This window comes from Hylobates moloch, unplaced genomic scaffold (genome assembly GCF_009828535.3).
Source record: "Hylobates moloch isolate HMO894 unplaced genomic scaffold, HMol_V3 SCAFFOLD_9, whole genome shotgun sequence".
Taxonomy (NCBI): Eukaryota; Metazoa; Chordata; class Mammalia; order Primates; family Hylobatidae; genus Hylobates; species Hylobates moloch.
This window is the reverse complement of record NW_026652284.1, coordinates 100,890,959-100,907,895: the sequence shown is the minus strand read 5'-3', so window position 1 is coordinate 100,907,895 and position 16,937 is coordinate 100,890,959. Positions and strand designations below refer to the sequence as shown.

Sequence of the window (16,937 nt, the reverse complement as noted above, 5' to 3'; positions counted from 1 at the left end):
TTGTGAGTTTTGTTTATTAATTTTGTAGTAGGAGGCTTCAAGTTTTATGTATTAGCCTCATGTTTCTAAACAGGGGAAGTAGAGGATGCTGGGAAATATCATTTGGCTCCATGGAAGCCTTTGAGAGAGCAAGAGGGGAAGAAAATTACTCTTTTATTGTGAGTTTTGCCAAATGATCTCTGAGAAGCTGTGATATCATTCATACGCTGTGCCAAGCTGGATCGAAACAGCTCATGTTGGCAGACATCGAGAGTGAGCGTATAATTCCTTGGGGTTGGGATGGGCTGTTATCAGAAATAGTTCCATAGGCAGTATTTACATAACTGTGGTGGAGTGTGAGAATAAACACAGCTGTGGCATTGCCCTAAATATTTCTATTCAGCAGGGAATTAAAAGAGAACTTTATCGCTGAACTACAGATAAACACAATTCATCAAGCAGTGGTCAGTTCAACTGGGGAACAAAATAGGAGTTATAAAAGACTGGCCTGCTGAAAATAGCTCCAATCAGCCATCCTGACTTTATTGCTGCTTTACTCCCTCCCTCCCTCTTTTTCCCCAGTTCCAGAAATGTAGGGCTCATCAGCCAGCAAGGAAGTTGTCTAGATTTTCTTTACCCCAAGAAGGAAGTTGAGGGCACTGTCCTTTACTGAATGGAGACCTACCCTGGGCCAGCATGCTTTATATATGTTCCTTACTTCAGAATGGTTCCCCGTTTTCTTTCTGGGCTATAAAATTGAATGTTGGTGGGAGTAAGATTTATTGCCAAGAAGACAACTTTTTTTTTTTTTTTTTTGAGAAAGAGTCTCGCTTTGTCTCCCAGGCTGGAGTGCAGTGGCGCCATCTGGGCTCACTGCAAGCTCCGCCTCCCAGGTTTACGCCATTCTCCTGCCTCAGCCTACCGAGTAGCTGGGACTACAGGCACCCACCACAATGCCCGGCTAATTTTTTTGTATTTTTAGTAGAGATGGGGTTTCACCATGTTAGCCAGGATAGTCTCGATCTCCTTACCTCGTGATCTGCCTGCCTCGGCCTTCCAAAGTGCTGGGATTACAGGCGTAAGCCACAGTGCCCGGCCCTAAGAAGACAACTTTTTAACTCCAAAGTGAGCTAAAATGGACACATGATTCCACAGCTCTAAATGATCTAAATTCATCTTATGAATTTCTTTAAGCGCCCATATATTTTAAATAGTAGTGCAGTCCTGGTTCTGCTATACCCAGGAAGATAGTTATATGATGTATTTGTGTAATAGTTTTCTGGGATTGGCATAACGAAGTACCACAAACTGGGTAGCTTAAAACAGTAGGAATTTATCCTGTCTCAGCTTTGGAGACCAGAAGTCTGAAATCAAAATGTCAGCAAGGTCAGTTTCTTCTGGATGTTTTCAGGGAGAAACCATTTCATGCCTCTGTCCTAACTTCTCGTGGTTGCCTGCCCACATTGGCATTCCCCGTCTTGTGGGTGCATCACTCCAATCTCTGCCTCCTCCTTCACATCACCTTCTTTTCTGCATGTCTCTCTGTGTCTTTTCTGTCTCTTATAATAGCACTCTCATTGGATTTAGGACCCACCCTAATACACTGGGTGGAATAATGAGATAAGGATCTCATCTGAATCCTTCCCTTAATTACATCTGCAAAGATCCTATTTCCAAATAAAGTCACATCCTGAGGTTCCCCAGGAACATGAATTTTGGAGGGATACTATTCAATGCACTGCACAGGGTGAGTTAATTGGAGGCAGAGACCATGTACTCCAGTTGCCTCTACAGCACATGACACACACCAGACACCTCATCAGTGTTCTAGAACACTTGCTAATTAGCTGTGACAGCATTGCATGTTTCTTACTCCGTTTTGTAACCCAAGAGATTTACTGGGATTTTCTGTTTCAATATGCATGCTTTGACTCTTTTCTAATAGAATTTCTAAGAGAGACCTATAGGTATAGATAATAGGAAAACATTATGTTCACTAATGTAGTTTTTTCCCCCTATTTACTGAGTCAACAGAAAGTCTTAAAATGCTAAAAACATAAGTGACAACTACTAACATCAGGTCACAAAGCACTTTCATAATTATTATCTCATTTGATACTCCAGTAACCCTGTGAATGTTATCACCTTCATTATCATCATCATCACCACTTTGATCATTACCACCACCATCTCAATTTTATAAGGGATGAAGAAACTTGAGGCTCAGAGAAATGAAAAGACCTATTTGAGTTCAGCGTATGAGTCAGGACTTTTGGTTGTATTTTGAAAGTAGCCCAATTTGAACTGGCTTAAGAAAAAAAAAAAAAAAAAAGGAACGTAGAAGACCAAGTGCTTCCCTCTCGATGGCAAGGTGGTCATCACAAATCCATGATTGCATCCAACCCCCCAGTATTTACAATGAGGGGGAAACAGTCTCCTTAACATTATTCCTGGAATAGAATTTCTTTACTGTCTATCACTTTCTATTCTGGAATGTGCATTACGCTGGATTCAGCAGAAACTCTGGGCCTGGATCTCTTTGGTCCAAATTGTTTCACACCTACAACCCTCAAGCCTTCAAATCCCCCAGACCACATAGAATGAGATTGAGGAGAAAGCCTGTTACCAGAAAAGCAGGGTATGGAAATGGCAGACAAACAACAGATATCCATAAGAAGCATAGTTTACAAATGATAGCTTGGGCTTGAGACAAGATGGTTTTAACCAATAGATCTATCCTATGGCCCATCCTTCTCCTCTTCTGTTTAAATGCATTGAATACATGATAAATGTGCCTGGAACAAAATTTAAAAGATACAAAGTTATACAGCAAAAATCTCCCTTCCAATTTTGTCCTCCTGTCACTCAGTTTCCCTCCTAATTGAACTCATCTTTATACCCCTCCAGGGATAGTTATAGTTTCCACATTTACAAGCATCATATGAGTTGTTTTTACATCAGTGATATATTATTCTCACTGTTCTGTCCGGCTCTTTTTTCGCTCCACTCTGTTAGGTATTTTTGGCTCTCTGACTTTAATGACTTCAACCACCCGGGCACAATGACATTTTCACACACCACTTAGTTTTCACTCTTGAGTATTTTCTGTTTTCCTTTTTGTCTCCTTCTCCCTACCCTCTTCTTACTGCATTTCCTCATTTTACCTCCTTCCATATGTTCATTATGTAATTGTTGAAGTTGAAACTACCTTTTTAAAAAAAACACATAATACTAAACATTTGACCCTACAAAATGGTTCTTTTGAGGTACGTTATCAGCAAAAACCTACTGAAAAAATGAAACCATTCTCATCTCTTTTCATCACAGAGTCACTGATTAGCTCAGGCTATGAGAAAGCAAAGAGACTTCAACAGCTAATTGTAGCTCTAGTTACGGCCACAACTCTCATTAACTTGTGCTCCTTAACAGGAACCTCCTATAGCTCTTTTTTGTTTTTAGAACAAAGAGGTGGATGGGTTAAAGGGTGACATGTTATCAGGTTTGCCCCAAATCTTTCAGTATCTTGCAAAAGACTCATGCATCTTTCCCTAAAGTTATTTTATTTTCCTTTCCAGGATAGTAGAAAGAGAAAGAGCCTTTGTATAACCTTTTAGTTTTTCCTGGGGCTTGCATTTTTCTGCAAATCCCAGTACTCTGGAACGGAGTTGGACTATAGCCCACCTGCCCTGGAGGACTCTCCATGCTTCATTGGACCAATACAATTTTATTGTGCACAAATTTGGAAAGACTATTCATTGTAAACTAAGAAGAGTGATCAAGATGAGCATGGCACTGTGACATCTCATGCATGTTATTTCGTCTTTTCAATAATCTCAATAGACAAGTATATTGAGGCATTCTACAGTTAAAGAAATCGAGGCTTAGGGAGTTTAAGTAACTTACCTAATGCTTCACAGCCAATAACTCATAAAGCCAATCTGAATCCAATAAGTCACAAAGCCAATCTGAAAGTCATAAAGCCATTGTGCATTCCAGCATGCATCTTTTCAATTGGTGAGAATATGGGCTGCTGAAAGAACTACTGCACAGCCAACCAGGAATGGAATTTCTTCACTCTCTATCACTTTCTATTCTGGAACATGCATTACACTGGATCACGTTTTGGTAAAATGAGGTCAAATAACAAATTAGGTCAAAATGTGTGTATTTGAAGTTCAGTTAATGCTAGGTAATGGACATATATAGGTATAAAATCACCCCATAACCTTGTTGAGAATCTTGAGTTGTCACCCAGAGATTTGAAGGACTTCAGGGATACCAAGTACCTATCATTTGCCTTAGATAGTAGAGCTCATTGATTTTAAAAGAGGAAGTTTATAGCCCTTTCTTCTCTCCCTTTGGGTTTTGTTGGGGGTGAGGGAAAAAAAGGGGGAAGGTAGGTTGCTGAATTCTTTTAATTACTCGTTGCACAAATAATTGACACTTTTTCTGTGCCAAAGTTTTGTCAGATCAGCCCAACAATTCTTAGCCCACAATCATATTTGGTGGTTTCATGCTGCTCTCATGTGTTGTCAGTGAGAGGCTCATTCTCAACTCTCCTATTGTCATTGACTCCTATCTTAAGTCTAACATATGTCTCATCTTATAATCCAGAGCCAAAGCTTAGTTAAAAAGAATGATTTCCCTCTTTACTTGGATCTGCAAGATCTTCATAGGCTACTGTTCACAGCTCCAAAAACTCTCCCTCTACATTTGCAAACAGGCTTTTTGCAGGAGTTTACTTCATCTGAAAGCTTCTCTATGGTGGTTTTAAGATATAGATATGTCTACAATTGCTTTGGTACTCTTCCTTGTATCCCAGTGGAGCCTAATTCTCATTTTCTTGAATATATATTGGACTTAGTGACTCACTTCTAACAAAAAGAATAAACCAGAACTCATGGTGTGTCTGCTGGTGGGAATGTAAACTAGTAAAACCACTATGGAAAACAGGATGGATGTTCCTTAAAGAACTATAAGTAGAACTACCATTTGATCCAGCAATCTCATGACTGGGTATCTACCCAGAGGAAAGAAGTCATTATATGAAAAAGACACTTGCACATTCATGTTTATAGCGACACAATTCACAACTACAAAGATGTGGAAACAACCTAAATGCCCATCAACCAATGAGTGGATTAAAAAATGTGATAAACATACACCACAGAATACTACTCAGTCATATAAAGGAACAAAATAATGGCATTTGTAGCAACCTGGATGAAGTTGGAAACTATTATTCTATGTGAAGTAACTCAGGAATGGAAAACCAAATATCATATGTTCTTACAAATGGGAACTAAGCTATGAGAATGCAAAGGCAGAAAAATGATATAATGGACTCTGGGGACTCAGGAGGAAGGGTGGGAGGGTGGTAAGGGATAAAAGACTGCACATTGGGTACAGTGTACACTGCTCTGGTGATGGGTACACCAAAATCTCAGAAATCACCACTAAAGAACTTATCCATGTAACCAAAAACCACCTGTTCCCCCAAAACTATTGAAATTTAAAAATCAAAGAAACAATAACAACAAACATGGTGTGTGCCTTTGAAGACCAGGTCAGAAAAGACATAGCAGTTCCTTTTTTTCTTTGGAGGAAACAAGCTGCCATGTCAGAAGGACACTCAAGCACCCTTTGGAAAGGCTCATATGGCAAGAAACTGAGGCCTCCTGCCAATGGCCATAAGAGGGAGCCATCTTAGAACTGGATCCTCAACCCCAGTCAAGCCTTCAGATGCCTGCAACCCCTGTCAGCATCCTGACTACAAATTCCTGAGCCAGAACCACTCAGCTAAGCCATTCCCAAATTCATGACCTACAGATACTGTGAGATAACAGATGTTTGGAGTTTCGTTTTGTTTTGGTTTTATTTTTCAGTAAGGGTCTTGCTCTGTCACCCAGGCTGGAGTGCAGTAGTGCAATCACGGCTTTTACTGCAGCCTTGACCTCCTGGCCCCAAGCTATCCTCCCACCTCAGCCTCCTGAGTAGCTTGGACTACAGGTGTGCACTACCATACCTGACTAGTTTTTAAATTTTTTGTAGAGTTGGGGCCTTCCTACTTGCCCAGGCTGGTCTCAAACTCCTCAGCTCAAGTAATCCTCCCACTTCAGCCTCCCAAAGTGCTGGGATCACAGGCATGAGTCACTGTGGCTGGCCTGGAATTTTAAACCAGATTTTAATTGGGAGGAATTTGTTGGTCAGTAGTCCATAACTAACATACTCTCCAGGAGCCATCTGTTGTATTGCCCTTCTGGGGACAACTACCAATAGGCACATCTCCTTAGGGACTCCAGCTTAGCCTCAGAGAGCCCTGCGGTGGTCTTTAATCTATATAATTTGTGGAACATTTAAAGCATATGCCCAGGCTTCAATCTCTGGAGATTTTTACTCAGTAGGACTGGGATAGGGTCCAACCATTTATATTTAACTGAATGACTTCTTAAAAAGAAGCCTATTAAAGGATATATGAAGAATACTTTTGGTTGAGAACCTTGCTGTTCTTTTTGATGATAAAAAGCAACAGGCCTCTCTGCTCTGTGTCTTTTGTATTCTTTCTCTGAAAACTGACAGGGGAAGCTCAGTGCACCATTCCATGTCCCTCTCAGCCACTGGGAAGCCTGGCAAACAACTAAGCTCAGTCTTTTTTTAAATGAACCTATGGCACAGCCCTTCTCAAACTTGACTAGAGTCAGATTTTCCTGGAGGATGATAGCTGGACCTCACCCCCAGAGTTCCTAGTTAAGTAGGCCTGAGGTGGGAACCTATAATTTGCATGCAAATACTACTGGTCTTTGGCCATGCCTTGAGAATCACTGCCAAAAGTATGGGACCTGGTATTTCAAGTTTGCCTCAGAAATTGTCCTAGATCCTCCCTACACTTCAGGTAACAACAAAAAATGAAAGCAAACAAAAATTCATCCATTTTTGCCTGAGGCAAAAGTAATCCATAGTGTTAGAAAAAATTCGAATAGTGATTATATTGGAAGACAGGAGCTGGAAAGGGTATACAAAAGGAATTTCTGGGATGACTGTAATATTCTATTTCCTGATCTGAGTGATGGTGACACAAATATGTTCTCTTCGCAAAAATACAGTTGAGGTGGACACCTACAATTTGTGCACTTTTCCGTCTGTATGTTAGACTTTAAAAGTTTACTTAAAAATTAATAATAATGAAAAGCGCTGTCAAAACCTGGAAGAAATGGGCCTCTGCATCACTAATCTGTACCTCTGTTTGCAAGTCTGCTTTATCCTAGGGCCATGCTGGCAACCCAACAAAGAAAATACTCTTTTTTCTTTCTTTCATTTTTGCTGGCATCACTTTTGTATGTGTGATACCTGTGGAGTGGCTGTTTCCCAAGATGTCATTTCTTTGAAAACAAATGCCAGCCTTCAAAAGAAAATATTGTAAATGATGTATTTGCATGCTTTAAATTCCTAGAATAATAGATATTGATAGAATAACTTGAAAAGCCATTTGATAACCACAATTGTTGATTAAAAATAAAGTTTTAAAGAAAGGAAAGAAAAGCAAGCTGAGATCTCATTAATGCTTTTGAGAATCCTAGGTTGTGTTCTGCAATGCAACTTTACTGAACAGTGAGAACTTTGGGAGACAATGAACTCACCCCAGATGTATTACCCATTTATTTGAAAAGAACCTAAAAGTCATGAGGTTTTTTTTTATTGACAATTGATTCTAATTATTAAGTCTTTGGCTATGAATGAAGAAAGAGGAAAAAATAATGCTGGCTATTTGGCTACCAACCAAAAAAAAGTCCAAGACCAGATGGATTCACAGCCAAATTCTACCAGACGTACAAGGAGGAGCTAGTACCATTCCTTCTGAAACTATTCCAATCAATAGAAAAAGAGGGAATCCTCCCTAACTCATTTTATGAGGCCAGCATCATCCTGATACCACAGCCTGGCAGAGACACAACAAAAAAAGAATTTTAGACCAATATCCCTGATAAACATTGATGCAAAAATCCTCAATAAAATACTGGCAAACCGAATCCAGCAGCACATCAAAAAGCTTATCCACCATGATCAAGTTGGCTTCATCCCTGGGATGCAAGGCTGGTTCAACATATGCAAATTGATAAATGTAATCCAGCATATAACAGAACCAAAGACAAAAACCACATGGTTATCTCAATAGATGCAGAAAAGGCCTTTGACAAAATTCAACAACCCTTCATGCTAAAAACTCTCCATAAATTAGGTATTGATGGGACATATCTTAAAATAATAAGAGCTATTTATGACAAACCCACAGCCAATATCATACTGAATGGGCAAAAACTGGAAGCATTCCCTTTGAAAACTGGCACAAGACAGGGATGCCCTCTTTCACCACTCCTATTCAACATAGGGTTGGAAGTTCTGGCCAGGGCAATCAGGCAGGAGAAGGAAATAAAGGTTATTCAATTAGGAAAAGAGGAAGTCAAATTGTCCCTGTTTGCAGATGACATGATTGTATATTTAGAAAACCCCATTGTCTCAGCTCAAAATCTCCTTAAGCTGATAAGCAACTTCAGCAAAGTCTCAGGATACAAAATCCATGTGCAAATATCACAAGCATTCTTATACACCAATAACAGACAAATAGAGAGCCAAATCATGAGTGAACTCCCATTCACAATTGCTTCAAACAGAATAAAATACCTAGGAATCCAACTTACAAGGGATGTGAAGGACCTTTTCAAGGAGAACTACAAACCACTGCTCAACAAAATAAAAGCAGTTACAAACAAATGGAAGAACATTCCATGCTCATGGATAGGAAGAATCAATATCATGAAAATGGCCATACTGCCCAAGGTAATTTATAGATTCAATGCCATCCCCATCAAGCTACCAATGACTTTCTTCACAGAATTGAAAAAACTACTTTAAAGTTCACATGGAACCAAAAAAGAGCCCACATTGCCAAGTCAATCCTAAGTCAAAAGAACAAAGCTGGAGGCATCATGCTACCTGACTTCAAACTATACTACAAGGCTACAGCAACCAAAACAGCATGGTACTGGTACCAAAACAGAGATATAGACAAATGGAACAGAACAGAGCCCTCAGAAATAATACCGCACATCTACAACCATCTGATCTTTGACAAACCTGAGAAAAACAAGCCATGGGGAAAGGATTCCCTATTTAATAAATGGTGCTGGGAAAACTGACTAGCCACATGTAGAAAGCTGATACTGGATCCCTTCCTTACACCTTATACAAAAATTAATTCAAGATGGAACTAAAGACTTAAATGTTAGACCTAAAACCATAAAAACACTAGAAGAAAACCTAGGCAATATCATTCAGGACATAGGCATGGGCAAGGACTTCATGTCTAAAACACCAAAAGCAATGGCAACAAAAGTCAAAACTGATAAACGGGATCTAATTAAACTAAAGAGCTTCTGCACAGCAAAAGAAACTACCATCAGAGTGAACAGGTAACCTACAGAATGGGAGAAAATTTTTGCAATCTACTCATCTGACAGAGGGCTAATATCCAGAATCTACAAAGAACTTAAACAAATTTACAAGAAAAAAACAACCCCATCAAAAAGTGAGCAAAGGATATGAACAGACACTTCTCAAAAGAAGACATTTATGCAGCCAACAGACACATTAAAAAATGCTCATCATCACTGGCCATCAGAGAAATGCAAATCAAAACCACAAAGAGATACCATCTCACACCAGTTAGAATGGTGATCATTAAAATGTCAGGAAACAACAGGTGCTGGAGAGGATGTGGAGAAATAGAAATACTTTTACACTGTTGGTAGGACTGTAAACTACTTCAACCATTGTGGAAGACAGTGTGGTGATTCCTCAAGGATCTAGAACTAGAAATCCATCCCATTACTGGGTATATACCCAAAGGATTATAAATCATGCTGCTCTAAAGACACAAGTACACATATGTTTATTGCAGCACTATTCACAATAGCAAAGACTTGGAACCAACCCAAATGTCCATCAGTGATAGACTGCATAAAGAAAATGTGGCACATATACACCATGGAATACTATGCAGCCATAAAAAAGATGAGTTCATGTCCTTTGTAGGGACATGGATGAAACTGGAAACCATCATTCTCAGTAAACTATCACAAGGACAAAAAACCAAACACCGCATGTTCTCACTCATAGCTGGGAATTGAACAATAAGAACACTTGGACACAGGAAGGGGAACATCACACAATGGGACCTGTCGTGGGAGAGGGGAGGGGGGAGGGGATAGCATTAGGAGATATACCTAATGTAAATGATGAGTTAATGGGTGCAGCACACCAACATGGCACATATATACATATGTAAGAAACCTGCACGTTGTGCACATGTACCCTAGAATTTAAAGTATAATAATAATAAATAAATAAATAAATAAGAAAATACTCATTCCTCTTTCTGTGGCATAGTCATGCCTTAACCCATCAAGATGTATGAAGTCTCCAGCGAGGCACTGAGACGGATAGTGGGAGAGTGGAGAAGACTGTTTTTCAGCTTCTTCCACATTGAAGATGTAGGAAGGGGTAGATTTGCAGCAGCCTATCCACCAACCATGAAAATCCAACCTTTCTTATTGATAAAGGGGATGTCTGGTAACCCACAAAAAAAAAAAATGCTGGCTATTTGACAGGAGATTCTTACTCTACCCACAACCCCAATATCCCTGGTTCCTTTTCTTGAAGGACTGCTCCACATTATTCTAGATGATAATAAGAGAACAGAATTTATCTCAGAGATTGGGGCACCCATTGTTACTGTTGGTGTTAATGATGACCCAGCTGATGCAAGAAAGGAAGGACTCAAGATGGCTGAAATAAAAGTTAAGCGTATTGAAGCCAAAGAAGCTTTGGAAAATTACATTACCTTACAGGATTTTAACTCGGCATCAAAATTAAAAGAAGAAATAAGAGCATTAGAAGATGTCAAAAAAACCTTTTGTAAGAGACAGAGCAACTTGAAATTAAAGAAGTCCATGTAGAGAAGAATGACGCAGAAACATTACAGAATCTCTTATCTTATGCTGTGAACTGTTGAAGCAGATGTCCATTTCAACAGGCATAAGTGCAGCCATGAATGGGATCATTGAATTTTTTATTCTTCCTAAAATAATAAATGTTTACCCTATAGTAAGAAACTTGGCTGTTTCATGCTCGGGAGCTGCAGACTACAGAATCAGAATTTTGCACGTAACACTTTGTGTTATTATTGCAGGTTTTGCAAATTGATGATGTCACAATAAAAATAAGTGCTTTAAAGGGAATCTTTGACTAGCTGATAATGTTTGGGGTTGAACCACTTAAACCTACAAAATCAAAGCCTTTTAATTTGAAGGTGCAGAGATAAACAGTGATTGATGAGCAAGAGTCATAAAAAGTTGAAAAGGCCCTTACAGCGAAGAGTGTTCGGAAACTCCTTTCCGATTTCTTAGGTAGTGAGGTGTCTACACTTAGGACAGGAGCCACAGAAGGACTAGCCAAGCTGATATTCTCTGGGCTTTTGGTGAGCAGCAGGACTTTTTCCCATCTTATTTTGTTATAGTAGAGTCCTGTGACTGAAGAGGATGTTCGACTTCGACATTGCCTAGGCATGTTCTCCCCCATGTTTGCTTAGGCAAGCAGGACTAATCAGCAATGCTTTGAAGAAGTTTCTCTTCCAAGCCTGCAAACACTGGCCAATGCTCCTGCATCTTCTCCTTTAGCTGAAATTGATATCAGAAATGTTGTTGAGTTACTTACAGATTTGACAAGAACAAGTAGATTAAATCCTCAGGCCGAGAATTCCTAAGATTATTAGGCCTTAACAGTACATGATAATTTGGCTATAAAAATTTGCAGTGAGATCTTAAGAAGTCCACGCTCACCAGAAATTCAGGTCTCTATAAAAGCCTTGAGTTCTTTAGAACTCAATAGCCATCTTGGTTCTATTGAATGGGATTCTGGAGCAAGTAAAGGAGAGGGCATGTCTGAAAGCTTTGGAGAAAATCAAGATTCAGTTAGCAAAAAGGAAATAAAGAATTTGGTGACCAGCCTGAAGCAGCACAGGATGCCAGCTTGACTACAACTATTTTTCAAAATGAAGATGAAAAGAATAAGGAAGTACATATGACTCTTCTTAGGGATGTAAAAGCAACCCTGGCATCAAAATCTACTCAGCAAAAGACTAACAGGGGACAGAGAAAAGTGACAGCTTCAGCTAGGATGAAGAGGAGACATCAGATTGCTGAGGCTGACTCTGAAAGTGACCATGAAATTCTAGAACCAGAATCAGAAATGAAGATGAAACTACCAAGGCAAGCCAGAACAGCAGTGCTGGAAAAAAGTAAACTTAATCTTGCCCAACTTCTCAATGAAGATAGAAGTTAGGAAAGACGGTGGAGGTAGAGTTCTTTAAAATTATCTTCAGTTCTTTGCTTTAATAAAGTTACCCTTGTCAAAATTTTTTAAAAGGCCTTCGAAAGAAAATATTGTAAATGAAGTATTTGTGTGTTTTAAATTCCTAGAATAATGAATATTGGTAGAATAACTTGAAAAGCCAGTTAATAACCATCATTGTCAATTAAAAATAAAGTTTTAAAGAAATAGAAGAAAAACAAGTTGAGCTCTCATTAATGCTCTTGAGAATGCTAGTTTACAACTTTACTGAAGAGTGAGAACTTAGGGAGAGAATCGAAACTCTCACCTTAGATTTATTACCCATTTTTTTGAAAAGTGCCTAAGAGGCATCAGATTTTTTTTCTTCTGTGTGAGGACAGTTGTCACCTAAAGAATTCCCTGTTCCATCACATAAAATTTTTGTATCTTATTGTAGAGACTGGCTTTGCAAATTCCTTAAAAAGAATACTTCCTGGCTAACACAGTGAAACCCTGTCTCTACTAAAAATACCAAAAAAATTAGCCAGGCATGGTGGCGGGCACCTGTGGTCCCAGCTACTCAGGAAGCTGAGGCAGGAGAATGGCATGAACCCGGGGGGCAGAGCTTGCAGTGAGCAGAGGTTGCGCCACTGCACTCCAGCCTGGGCGACAGAGCGAGACTCCGTCTCAAAAAAAAAAAAAAAGAATACTAATTATGGCTAAAGTCCCCCTAGTGACATCCCACTTTCCAAATCATCTCTCTTCTACAACTTACACTTGTGGTAAAACCGTTTAGTCACTGTAAAAGGTTGGTTTCACATGTTATCAAGGCCAAGTTGCATTGGGTCTTCTAACTCTCAGGCCATCTGCAAAATTGTTATTTTGAAACTCAGGATCTAGGTGGGACATTATTGGGCATAGTTGTTGGTAATGAATACTACACTTCACATCACTGCAGAAGACAGTGAGTGCCCCCATAGGACATTGTCCAATCTCAAGGAGAGGCATCGTGGTATAGTATTTAAATTCACAGGCTTTTGAGCCTATTTAACATGGGTTTGAATCCCAGCATCACCAACGGTGTGGCCTTGGGTAAATTGCTTCTTCCTCTCTCTCTCTCTCTCTCTCCGAAGTTCAATTTTTTCTTCTGTTAAGGGGGGTTAATAATATCAGTCATAGGCTATTAGAAGCATTATATGTAATAATATAAAATGATTTAAAAGTTTGCCTGGCACATAGTAGATTCTTAGTGAATAATACCATGATTATTAAGAGATGAAAGGAAGTTAATAAATGGATAATTCTATTGAGCTTTGAATTTCCGAATCCCTGTATCTTTCTAATGTAAACATGAATGAATAAATGATATTTATTGCATATATACATGAATGAATATTGGGTTTTTTTCTTTATGCAATTAAAAAGTATCTGTCTAAAATTTACAGATATGGAGAACAGGTTAGTTGTTGCCTAGGGATTTGGGATAGTGGCGGGGGTGTGGGACACATGACTAAAAAGGGGTAGTTGCGGGGGAGATTAAAGATCTCTGCTTTGTGGTGATGGAGTAGTTCTGCATTGTGATTGCAGTGGGGTTTATACAAATCTACACATGAAAAAAATGGCACAGAACTATACAATCACATTGTACCCATGTCAGTTTCCTAGTTTTGATACTGTACTATAGAAGGTAAAATATAACCATTGGGGGAAACTGGTAAAGGGCATCCCAGACTTCTTTGTACTATTTGTGCAACTCCGTGCTAATCTATAATTACTTCAAAATAAAAAGTTAATGACATAAAGTATCTGTTGAGAATTTCCTTCTTTTACCACAATTACAGTATACAGATCTCTCACTCTGTTTCTCCAGTAATCCAATTACAGTTCTGGCATAAGGTTTGGTGTTGGACTTTTATTTATTTTATTTTATTTTATTTTATTTTATTTTATTTTATTTTATTTTATTTTATTTTATTTTATTTTATTTTATTTTATTTTATTTTATTTTATTTTATTTGAGACTGAGTCTTACTCTGTCACCCAGGCTGGAGTGCAATGGCTTGATCTTGGCTCACTGCAACCTCTGCCTCCCAGGTACAAGCAATTCTCCAGTCTCAGCCTCCCAAGTAGCTGGGGTTACAGGCACCCGCCATCATGCCTGGCTAATTTTTGTATTTTTGTAGAGACGGGTTTCACCATGTTGGCTAGGCTGGTCTTGAACTCCTGACCTCAGGTGATCTGCCCACCTCAGCCTTCCAAAGTGCTGGGATTACAGGTGTGAGCCAGCGTGGTGGGCCTGGACTTTAAATAGAATACTTTAAGTGCATCTCTCTCCCCACTGTTACCCCTTCCTAGGCCAATTCATGCCTTTACACCATGGGTCTGAGGATTAAGCGGAAGCTAAATGTGCTACAGACAAAATTCCTAAAAGATGCAAAGTTTGGTCATCTTCGATTCTAAAATATTCTCAATTGATTAACACTGAGCAGCAGGATTAAGCATGTGGCTAGATATATTTCAATCTATTTCCTGCCAGCAGCAGCAAGGATGTGAGTATATTATTAAAATCCTCTGTGAATTAAGAAGTAAAGCAAATTAGTATCAGCTCACAGTTTGGAAGTCTCAATATGATACTACTAATCAGCAAATCAGCTGAATAACAAGAAAATCAGATAACCTTAATTTAGGTGATTTGGTGGTTGCACAGCTGTGTTCCCAGTATGTAGACCAGTACTTGGGCACCCAGTAAATATGCGTGGATGAATTAATGAGTGAATGAATGGATGGCGGGACTGTTAAGGCATCCTGTTAGAAACTGACAAAGTCTAAAAGTAGGAGTAAAGAATTAATTCACTTTTATGACCCAGATCTTGACAAAGCAGGACCTGCCAGGAAACTTTCTTTTTTTTTATTTATTATTATTATTATACTTTAAGTTTTAGGGTACATGTGCACAATGTGCAGGTTTGTTACATATTTATCCATGTGCCATGTTGGTGTGCTGCACCCATTAACTCGTCATTTAGCATTAGGTATATCTCCTAATGCTCTCCCTCCCCCCTCCCCCCACCCCACAACAGTCCCCGGAGTGTGATGTTCCCCTTCCTGTGTCCATGTGTTCTCATTGTTCAATTCCCACCTATGAGTGAGAACATGCGGTGTTTGGGTTTTTGTCCTTGCAATAGTTTACTGAGAATGATGGTTTCCAGTTTCATCCATGTCCCTACAAAGGACATGAACTCATTATTTTTATGGCTGCATAGTATTCCATTCTAACCCTTTTCTCTGTGCTCCTCTAGGCAGCTTGAAATCCACTCTCCAGATGCTAAGCACACCGTGATCCTAAGGAGCAAGGACTCAGCCACCGCCCAGGCATGGTTCAGTGCCATCCATTCCAGCGTTAATGACCTGCTGACCCGAGTGATTGCTGAGGTCAGAGAGCAGCTGGGGAAAACAGGCATTGCTGGGAGCCGAGAGATTAGGCATCTTGGCTGGCTAGCAGAAAAGGTAAGGAAAATATCTTCCTCTGTAATAGTCATCGTCCCCGAGATTCCCCCAGCGCTCATAACCACTAAAGTTATCTCATTCCATAGGCTGATTCTCTCATTTACAGTCTGTGTGGATTTCTCATTCCTCTCCAGCAGGTTACGGGCCTTTACATTATACAGGGGTTTTGTCTTAATCAACTTTGATTACCTGCACTTAGTCAAACATGTGGCAAATTGCATGGGGTCCAGGTTGTTGGATGGATGAATGAGTGAGTTGAGGAATAGTTTGATTTTAATATCTATGTATGAAGGGAAGGGAAAATAACTCAAACTCAGAACAGAGCTGTTGCTTTGGGAGGCAAGGAAGTCAAAATTACTGTTTAAAAAGGGTTTGTGTGGGTTTTGATGAGCCTGTTTGTTAATAACACAGACACTTTTGAGATGATTCAATTATATATTTACAAATAACAGCAAGAATTACTTGAGCAATTACTATGCTGGCTCTTTTCTTATGTTACCTTATATTTTATTTGTGCTCTTAAGCCAGCCACTCTTTAATGTCATCATTAAAGAGCACCTACTTTTGTGAGGCACAGTGCTAGGCAGGAGTGGGGAAGGGAGTGAAAACATAATAAAGACTTAGCCTCTGTCTCAGAGAGGACAGCTGCTGTGGAAAAGACTTTGGGTCATATTAACACGGTCCCTGATTTTTTTTCCCCAAGTTATGTGATATGTTAAAGATAGTAAAACTCACTTTGTGGCCATCTCTTTGGAGTTACTCTATTTCAAAGGATTGAGCCTTTGCCATTGTCCTTACACATGATTGCTGTCCCTTGAATTTGACCTTGAGTGCTCAGGAACACTGGACTTTGGGGATAGTCTGACCTCCCAGTGACTCACTTTCTAATAGACAGTAAATGGGAATAGTGAACGTCACAATAACACCTTTCCTGCCAAAGAACCCTGTCATCTGAGAAGGCCCAGTCAAATGGCACCTGAAGTAATACTCGAACACACCATTTAGCTGTTTTCCACCATTGTTCTTTGTTTGCAGCAGATCATGCATAGGTCTTAGCCTAAAAATTT

The 16,937-nt window shown here is 39.4% G+C and overlaps 1 protein-coding gene and 1 pseudogene across 1 annotated transcript in view; both read left to right on the top strand.

Moving 5' to 3' along the window:
- Positions 1–16,937, top strand: part of SNTB1 (syntrophin beta 1) — a 279,512-nt gene that overhangs the window by 156,557 nt on the left and 106,018 nt on the right. The window contains exon 3 of the mRNA XM_032760343.2: positions 15,663–15,870. Coding sequence (XP_032616234.2) covers positions 15,663–15,870 — 208 coding nt within the window. The remainder of the gene's footprint in view (positions 1–15,662; positions 15,871–16,937) is intronic.
- LOC116813555 (condensin complex subunit 3-like) lies at positions 10,744–12,375 on the top strand (annotated as a pseudogene).